This window comes from Eulemur rufifrons, chromosome 30, assembly GCF_041146395.1.
Source record: "Eulemur rufifrons isolate Redbay chromosome 30, OSU_ERuf_1, whole genome shotgun sequence".
Classification (NCBI taxonomy): Eukaryota; Metazoa; Chordata; class Mammalia; order Primates; family Lemuridae; genus Eulemur; species Eulemur rufifrons.
The window spans coordinates 53296658-53306514 of record NC_091012.1 but is presented as its reverse complement, the minus strand read 5'-3'; the positions used below and the strand labels follow the sequence as shown (position 1 = coordinate 53306514).

At 48.3% G+C, this 9857-nt stretch overlaps 1 protein-coding gene across 1 annotated transcript; it reads left to right on the top strand.

Annotated features, from left to right (window-relative positions):
- The first annotated feature begins 2931 nt into the window (after positions 1-2931).
- Positions 2932-4850, top strand: ZCCHC12 (zinc finger CCHC-type containing 12). Its single transcript, XM_069464208.1, has 2 exons — positions 2932-3100; positions 3505-4850. The coding sequence occupies exon 2, from the start codon at positions 3621-3623 to the stop codon at positions 4848-4850; it is 1230 nt and encodes a 409-aa protein (XP_069320309.1). The 5' UTR covers positions 2932-3100; positions 3505-3620.
- The last annotated feature ends 5007 nt before the right edge of the window (positions 4851-9857 follow it).

Sequence of the window (9857 nt, the reverse complement as noted above, 5' to 3'; positions counted from 1 at the left end):
GGTGGGCCCCAATCTGACTGGTGTCCTTATAAGAGGAAATTTGGACACACTGAAGGACACAAGGGGTGCACATGCACAGAGGGGATGACCATGTGAAGAGTTAGCAAGAAGGTGGCCATGTGCAAGCCAGGGAGAGACGCCTCAGAAGAAACCAACCTTGCTGGCACCTTGATCTAGACTTCTGGCTTCCAGAACTATAAGAAAACAAATTTCTGTTGTTTAAACCCCCCCAGCCTATGGTATTTTGTTATGGCAGCCATAGCAAACAAATACATTGAGCCACTGGCTGCATGGCCCATACACTCTGGAAAGCCTTGCATGTCACTTCTATGGGGTTGCTCCTTGTCTGGGGCCAGTGATGCCAAACTCAGCAAAGAAATCCCCTCAAGAGCTCACAGAAGAGCAACCTAGCAACCTATCCTTGAGCCAAAAAACAGAAACACTTTATCAGTGGCAAAGAGCTGCCATTCTGGGGTTTAGTCAAATTGTGTTTCATTTCACACATTTCTCCTTCAAGTACAAATTGAAAGAGGAACATATTGATGAAGAAAGATTGTAGGGGAATGTTTTTTAACCATTACTGGTTCACATACCCATTAAAAATTCTACAAAGCTGTCTTATAAGAATATACAGTCCATATTAGTTTCCGACAGCTGGCTGCCTACAATAGTCTCTGAATGTTTGTGTTCCCCAGAAATTCATATGTTGAAATCCTATCCACCAAGGTGACAATATTAGGCAGTGGGGCCTTTGGGAGGTGATTATTGCCCTTATGAAAAAGACCTCAGAGAGCTAGCTCACCCCTTTCACCATGTGAGGACACAGCAAGAAGGCACCATCTACAAACAGGAAACAGGCCCTCACCAGGCACCAAATATGCAGATGCCTCAATCTTGGACTTTTCAGCCTCCAGAACCATGAGAAATAAATGTCTGTTGTTTATAAACCAAGCAGCCTATGGTATTTGGTTATAGCAGCCCAAATGGACTACGACACTACTATAACAAATTACTACAAACTTGGTAGCTTAAAACAGGGGAAATTTAATTTCTCACAGTTCTGGAAGCCAGAAGTTTAACATCAGTTTCTCTGGCCAGAATTCAAGGTGTCAGCAGGACTGCACTTTATTCCTTGCCTCTTCCAATTTATGGTGGCTGCTGGCATTCCTTTGCCTGTGGTCACATCACTCCAGTCTCTGCCTGTCTTCACATCACCTTCTCTTATGTGTGCATCAACTCTCCCTCCGCCTCTCTCTGATAAGGACACTTGTGATTGGATTTCGGATCTGCCTGGACAATCAAGTCAAGATTTTTTACTTAATCACATCTGCAAAAACCCTTTTACTTTATAAGGTAACATTTACAGGTTCCAGGGATTAGGACTTGATATATTTTGGTGGCCATTATTTGGCCTCATACAGAGTCCACCATCTTTGCAGACAATGTCAGGAAGATCATGGATTCCAGGTAGGGACATCTGCTCTGGAGTTGCATTTCACACAGATATGCTGTAGACAGATACATTGGAGACAGGTCCATTTACTATTCACAAACCTCTCTACATCTAAGAATCAACTACAGGGCTGGTTAAAATTATACTAAATAAAAAGCCACACCTTCAACCTCCTAGGCCTAATAAATCAGAATTCCTCAAAGATGGGGCCTAGGAATCTGCATTTCAAACAAGCTCCCGAAATGATTCTGATGCAGCCAGTCTTGTACCCATACTTGAGTGAATGTTCGTTAAGAGCCTTGGTGATCCAAGTACCATCTCTGTTAAATGGACATACTGCCACCTCCTTCACAGTAAAAGAAGAGAGGGCTGTGCAAGAATATTTACAACAAAGAAAGTGTGAATGCTTTCCCCTCCCTTCCCCCTATACAAAGATGAGGAACTTTTACTGTTCATTTGATTTTCATCCCACCTCATGTTTAATACACCTGGCCTCAAGACACGGAGCTAAGGGAAAGGAGAAAGAGAGAGGGAGAAGGGTAGGGTGGGTGGAGGGAGAAAGAGTCGCAACCTGCCCGGCAACAGGCAAATCCGCTCAGCGGACCCAACCAAGCTGCACTAGACGCCCTGCGGGCCTGCGGCGCCTCGGCTCCTCTGGCCTTGGCTGTGCAGGGAGCCCGCCCCCGCGCTCCGCTGATTGGCCGCGCCGGCCGCTCGTCACGCTCTTTTGTCTCAGCGGGCAGAGGATAAAAGCTGCCGAGGCTGCCTTGGGAACCGCGCTGCTTCGACTCGGCTACCCCTCGCTGGGCGGCCCTGCGAAGCAGCTCCGTCGGGCAGCCCCGGGTCGCTTAGCGGCTGTGGCGGCGCCCGTCCTTTTCCCCTGCAGGGCCGCGGAGACTGGAAGGCGGAATCCACAGCTATCGACGCAGGAGCATCCACTGCCCCCCAGCGCAGCGCAGGTAAAGACAGGGGCGCGATTGCCCGGCGCGGACAGGGGAGGGGGAAACCCTGCTGGTGCTGGGCGGCTCCCGGCTTGGAGAATCGGTAACTGCGAGGCAGGGGAAGGAGCACTTCCGTGGCCCGGCTGCGCTCAGGGAGGAGGTGGGGTGCACCTGGATGCTGCCGACTGGGTAGGATTTGCCTGCATTGGCGGTGGGGGGGGGTGCGACTCGCAAGCTGTTTGCCTTGAACCCCCTTGGCATCTTCTCATCCCTTCCTGGGGAGGAATATGTGAGTGGGTGTGTCCAACTTCTATTCCCTTTCTCCGTAGCTGGCCATCAAAGCCACACCTGAACTTGAATTCTGTGCAGCTGATTGCAGAGCTGGTAGGCCGACGGTTTCCTGGGGGGAAAGAGGGGGGCGGAATTTGGCTTGTATTCAGAAGGGGGCAGAGGGAATTTTCCACCTGGTGACAGCGGAGGCTGTGGAGGGAGGGAGTAGTAGGATGACGGATGAAGCTGCTTGTGACCCTTCCCTTCCCTGGCCGCCTCTGCTGTGGCGCAGCCTTGATGCCTGCCTAGCGGACCCGGATCTGCGACCCCCTGTGGACAGAGATTGACCATATCCCCGAGACGAGATTTCTCACGGAGGGCACCGGTTGCAGAGGCTGGAAATGAAATAAAGGCGCACTCTTGCATCTGAGCTCATGTAAGAATCTGAGAAATAACGGGGGATGGGGGAGACTGAGAAGGGGGTGTGGTCGAGATCAGAGACTATGAGGTTAATGAGATCTTATCCCTGCAAATCCGTGACCATTGTGCTCTCTTTTGAGAGCCCAATATTGGCTCCACACACTATTACACCTAGAATTCGAAGCAACAGTTGTCCCTCTTGAAGGACTGGCGGGAGGGGGATGGATGTGGCTGCAAAAGGCACCTCGCTAGTGCGCACACACCGAGTAGCTCCAGGAGGTTGTAACTGCCAGTCTCTTGCGGGACATTTTTAGGGCAGTGGGCAAATATAAAATGTACTGCAGGATATCCAGGTAGGGAGAGAATGCAGCTGCAGCCTGTTCCCTTATTAACCGTCTCCCCCTTTTTGCTTTTTTACAGCCCCTACTGAGATAGAAAGGAAGAGCCACCCCCCCCCTCCGCGAACGCCAGCAGATTAGGCCTTTCTAAACACCCTGAGCACCTTGTTATATCCAGATACCCTGTCATCCTCAGTCATGGCTAGCATCCTTGCACGTGTGGGTAACAGCCGGCGGCAGAACGCACCCTTGCCGCCTTGGGCCTTTTCCATGCTGAGGTCCCTGGGGAGGAGTCTCGTTCCTTTAATGGCCAGCATGGCAGAGAGAAACATGAAGTTGTTCTCAGGGAGGGTGGTGCCAGCCCAGGGGGAAGAAACCTTTGAAAACTGGCTGATCCAAGTCAATGGGGTCCTGCCAGATTGGAATATGTCTGAGGAGGAGAAGCTCAAGCGCTTGATGAAAACCCTTAGGGGCCCTGCCCGGGAGGTCATGCGTTTGCTTCAGGCGGCCAACCCCAACTTAAGTGTGGCAGATTTCTTGAAGGCCATGAAATTGGTGTTTGGGGAGTCTGAAAGCAGTGTGACTGCCCATGGTAAATTCTTTAACACCCTGCAGGCGCAAGGGGAGAAAGCCTCCCTTTATGTGATCCGTTTAGAGGTGCAGCTCCAGAATGCTATCCAGGCAGGCATGCTCGCTGAGAAAGATGCAAACCAGACTCGCCTACAACAGCTCCTTTTAGGGGCTGAGCTGAATGGGGACCTGCGCTACAGGCTTAAGGATCTTCTTAGGATGTATGCAAATGAGCAGGAGCGCCTTCCCAATTTCCTGGAGTTAATCAGGATGATAAGGGAGGAAGAGGATTGGGATGACACCTTTATTAAACGGAAGCGGCCCAAAAGATCTGAGTCAATGGTGGACAGGGCAGCCAGCCCTGTAGCATTTCAGGCCTCCACACCCATAGTGATTGGCAGTGCTGACTGCAACATAATAGAGATAGATGATACCCTGGATGACTCAGATGAGGATGTGATCCTGGTGGAGTCTCAGGACCCTCCACTTTCATCCTCGGGTGCCCCTTTCTTCAGAGATGGGGCCATATATCAGGATCAAGTGCTGGTTATTGATTCCCCCAACAACTCCATGGCTCAGGCTCCTTCTACCAGTGGTGGTTCTGGGCAAAAGAATGATGGTCCTGGGGATATTCGTAGAACCAGGAAGCGAAAACACACAATCCGCTGTTCATATTGTGGTGAGGAGGGCCATTCAAAAGAAACCTGTGACAATGAGAGCAACAGGGCCCAGGTTTTTGAGAATCTGATCATCACCCTGCAGGAGCTGACACATACAGAGGAGGAAGGGTCAGGAGAGGCCCCTGTTGAATACTGTGACCCCTTTGAGCTACAGGAAGGTGGTAGCCCCCAGTTTTAAATGAGCCCTTACCTACATTAAGAATTCAGTAATGGGAAAACTGGGGGTGGGGGGTGCTTCTAATTGCATGAATTAATCCACAAAGTGGCTATCTTTTGGGGTGGAGGAGAAGAAGGTCTGGATACCAGCACAGTAGAGGGAGATGGCCTGACCTCTGTCCTTGCTTTCTCACCCGCTGCCTATGGGTCTATTTTCTGTGTATGCCCATTTCCTTGATGGCTTTATTCTCTTTGTGGAAGTGGTATCATTCGTTGTTAAATCTTTAAAGAAAAGTACAAAAAGTAAAGTACAAATTACCCAAAACTCTCCACTCTTGTATAGCTATTGTCAACCCTTTGATGAGTGTCCTCCTAGATATTTCCCTATACTGATGTATCCAGTTAGATATATGTATAGATGAAAGTGATTAAATATAAGTGATGTTCTATACTCTGTATTTTTTCACCAAATAATATATGTCGTGGGCTTCTTTCTATGTCAATAAATATACATCAGCATTGATTTTTAATGTCTCTGTGGTATTATTTTAGGAAGAAGTAAAGAAAAATAATAAAAATATAGTAAAAAGCTATAAAGGGGGGTAGTACTCGAAGATGGGGTTTTAATCAAGCTCATTTTGCAGATGAGGAAAAGGGAAGAAGAAATAGGCTGAAATATTTTCCAAAGGTAAAAGGACAGAACCCCCCTACCACAGCTGACCTGTCCCCTAGCTCATAGAGCCAAGTTATGGCACCTATTAGTTGACAAAACCCCAGTGCTTTCTTCTCTAATGCATCCAGAGGAGTCTGATGGTGGGGAAGTCTGGTGTCCAACGTGGGGATTCCAGGGGCTCCATTTCTGTTCATTTCGGGGAGGAGCAATTCTTCCTCCTCTGGGTGGATTCCTTAGATTGCTGCTGCTGCTTCTGGACAACATCCTGGTCACAACAAGGAATCTCTCCTGTGGGCTGACACCACCCTCTGTCCCCTCCCCAATTATGGGGAGGAGAGAGCAGCTGCTAATGGGAGCTCAGCTCCTGATAGTGCCCAAGCCTCACGCTGGAAGCTCTGAAGGTACATGCTAGGGGACGCAGGCAGCCTGAGGACTCCAGTGCTTTCCTGGGGAGGGATGAGAAGTGATCTAGTTGCCAGGGCACATGAAGGAACATGAGGATCAGTAAGCCAGGAAGCCTCTACACATGATTTGGGTAGAGCAGAGGGCATTCATGGGGGAGGGAAAGAAAAGAGGGACCTTCCCAGGAACCTGCCCCTAAGGAAACAGCTCTGTCCCATCTCCTGGTCTCATACTGGAGGATAATAAAAGAGGACATGTGTGACCCCAGGTCCCGAAGGTCCCTATGTTTCTTATAGGTGCCTAAATAAGTCCCTATTTTTGTGAGCAGGACAAGGCTGGGGAGGGGGTGGGGATGATTGCATTTAAGGCAGGGATAGAGAGTGAAATGAATGTGCAGATCTGGGGTCCTGAGGGAGCCTGCCATGCAGGACACGGGGCCCCACAGAACTGAGAGGACAGAGTATGCAGCAGTGGGAGCTGGCATGTCAGGGAGAAGCATAGAGATGGATGGATAAGGGGAGATGGGAGGGCACTGTGACCAGGGGACTCACACCTAGATTGGGACAGGGAGCCTGGGAGGAATCACGGACCCTAGGGTTTCATACAGAACTCTGGGCTGTGTTGTACCAAAAATGGCTCCAGTGGAAGGTCTTGGAGAGGGGTACTAGGGTTCTAATTATGCTAGCAGTTGATGGCACGCTAAGTAGAGACAAATGAGGTTAAGGCTGAGGCCACGAGGGAGGGGTGGTAGCCAGGTGCTACAAGAAGCCCTGGGCTGTCACGCCCAGAACCTGACTTGAAGAGCTGCTCTTTCTGGAAACAGCCCCCTCAGCTCTCCCTGGCTTCTTTCTCCACCTCCATTCATGACCCCACAATCCAACTATACAACCACCACCCTGTCAGCCCCCTGGAGCCACAGTGAGCTCCTGGTGGAGGGTGTGAAGTCACAGCCCCCTTCCCTCTGCCCATCATCCCTCCCCTCCTCCCCTAGCACTCAAAGTTTGCCTTAAGTCTCAGCCTACTTAACTCTTATGGCCAGAAGGAGGCTGGGAGGGTTCTTCTGCCTCTGATCCTTTAGCCAAGAACTGGGTCAGGAGAAAAGACTCAAGAACGCCACTCCTTGCATCCCTCCTGGGCATCTCTGGGCCGCTGGCAGCAACCTTAATGTCTTCAGAGCCAAAGGGGACCCCTCCCATACCCCCAGGCAGGAGGCAACTCCACTGAGGCCCCCAAAGCTACAGGAGCCCCCAACACTCCCAGCTTACATAGATTTTAACCCTTAATTCATCCCTACCCTCCCTAAATCTACCTTTGGGGGTATCTACCCTTCTCATCTAGTCCAGATTCAAATATTTTTCCATTTCCTGCTCACCTTTTCTCAGTTTTATTCTATAAACACTTGTTGAATGATTTGCCCAAAGACACAGATTATGCTGCAATAATTTCTTTCTGTTACCAGGTAGAGTAGAAAAAGAAAAAGAAAAAGAAAAAAAAAAAGAAAAAGAAATTCTGTCCATATCACCACCCTCCTTTTCACCGGAGTGAGCTTGGGTGTTCAGTATAGACCACCGCTTTGAAAGCCTGTTTTGTGATTCATCCCCCGTCCTTCGCTCCCCCTGTCCACTTCTCTGTTGTGTAAATTTGAAATTGTTTACATTTTTATTTCACCAACCTGATGTAACCTGACATTTCTTTTTTATTTCACTTTGTGTGACATTGGCTTTTCCTTTATTCAAGAAATATGTATTCTCCCTAATTGGATATCTGGGTATTCGGATCAGATCAGATGAATGAGGTTAGCCAAATGAAGGCTTTTAGAGAATTTTGTGTCAGATTATCCTTCATTGAAAGCTTTGGGCTTATTTTCTTCCTTTCTGCCTTCATTCTCATTGGTCGCCAAAAGATGAAAATCTCTCTTTTGTCTTGTTAGAAGATACCGGCCTCTGAGTGCCCTTTTTGCATCATCTCCCTCCTTCCTGGCATCTTTTCCCTCGGTTTCCATGGCACCCCTCTCTCACGGGTCCCTCCTCCCTGGCGTTTTTGGTGCTCAATTTTCTGTTCTCCTTCGCTGAATCTTTCTCTTCCTGATCTTTCCATAATAATGATAGGAATAAAAATCATTACAACTGTTATTTTTAAGAGCTTATTGTGTGCCAAACATCTTGTATCAAGCCCTTTAAAATACATTAGCTCCTTTAATCCTCGCTTGTATCAACCGCATAAGATAGGCATTACCATTATCACGTATTTCAGCTGAGGAAACAAGCTGGAAAGTTTAGAAACTCGCCCAGGGTCGTGCATCTGGTGAGTGGTGGAGCCAGAGGTCAGACTCCAGGTGACTGACTTCCAAGCCTATACTTCCTACATGTCTCTCAGGTATTCACAGCCCCCTTTCATGTAAGTGTTATTACCTGCATATGACGTACAAGAAAACCAAGGTTTGTAAATTCAGGATAATAAGCCCTGCCTTTCCCCGGTGTGCCCCGTGTATGAGTGATTAGCACAGGGCTGGTCCATTCATTGCAGGCTCTCAAGAATGGCAGCTGCTACGCCTCTGCTAGAATACATTACTCTGCTACTGAAGGAAGTGTAGGAAAAACTAAAGGCTGCCCGTGCTGATCAGACAGTGCTTATTTAGTATTAAAATGAGGATGTGACAGTCTGGCTCCAGGAACTACACCAAGCCTGGCCCCTGACAAGCACAAGAGTAGATTTAGAAATGCCTGAGAGTTTAACGATGATGACGATGGGGTGTTTTAAGGGAACACTTAATGAATGCTGAAGTGGATTCCTTGGACAGGAATACTAGCCTACCCCTACCCCCAGTACATGTGGTTTGTGTGTCTCCAAGGAATTTCTCTTTTGTCCACAAGTCAGAGGCACCCCGCTCCTTTCAGATAGCTCAAGACCAGCCATGTTTTCCTCCACTGAAACCACTCCCCTTAGCAACAGATGGGAGAGAGGGGGGAGAGGGGCTGATCGCGGTGTGACACACAGGCTCCCCCGTGCATAGTGGGAAGGAGGCATGACTGAGATCTGAAGAATTCTTTACAAACTAGGTAACCATGAAATTCTGCCACTGCCAGGGGTCTCAGGGGCAGGCTAAAAGGGGGCAGAGAGACTAGGACTGGGGCTGTGTCTCAAGGCCTCATTCTGACTGGATATATGGGTCCCCAGCTGCAGCAGCTCATCAAAGGCCAGAGCTGACAACTTAGGATGGCCTCAAACAACTGCTCCCTCAGGTATATGCCACGTTCACCATCCCCATTTTACAAATGAGGACATTGAGGCACATACAGTTAGAGACACTTGCCTAAGGTTCACACAGTTAGCAAGGGTTGGAGCTGGAACTGAACTTCAGATATGACTGAAGTTGTGTTGTAAAGTCCTTCCTAAGGTAATGGGTACAATATATTGGATCATTCTATTGGCTGCATCCCAGGGACCCATTTCCAATTGCCACACTCACAACTGAAAGTCTGCGCAGTAGCATGGCCTTGGTCTCATTTTTTTTAAATTAAACAAGACAGAAAAAATGATCAGTTTAGGGAAGTTCCTCCTCAGAGCCTGAAACCATCTTCTCCTATTTATTTTTAAATCCAATTTCTGGGATAAGATACTAAAAATAGGAAACTGTTGATGAGGATGTGGGCAAACAGTCTCTCTCCCACACTGCTGTAGGAAGGACTAAGGATCGACACACTCTTGCTGGAAGGCTGACCAGGAGATACATCAAAGGTTGAAATATGAAAATGCCTGAATCTGGCAGTTTGACTTGCTAAAGTTGATGCTGAGAAAATAGCTGGACAGGTGTAAAAAATTTTATGAACAAAGATGTTTACTCAAGTTTTTTTTTTTTTTTTTCTGTAATAGTGGAAAACTGGAACCAACTTAAAAGACCAGGAGTAAGGTTTGGCTGAATAAATTAGACTCCATACTCGCAATGGAATGCTA

Bases quoted from the DNA above. Each gene is read 5' to 3' on its own strand.
- ZCCHC12 (XM_069464208.1), top strand. From the start codon at position 3,621: ATGGCTAGCATCCTTGCACGTGTGGGTAACAGCCGGCGGCAGAACGCA.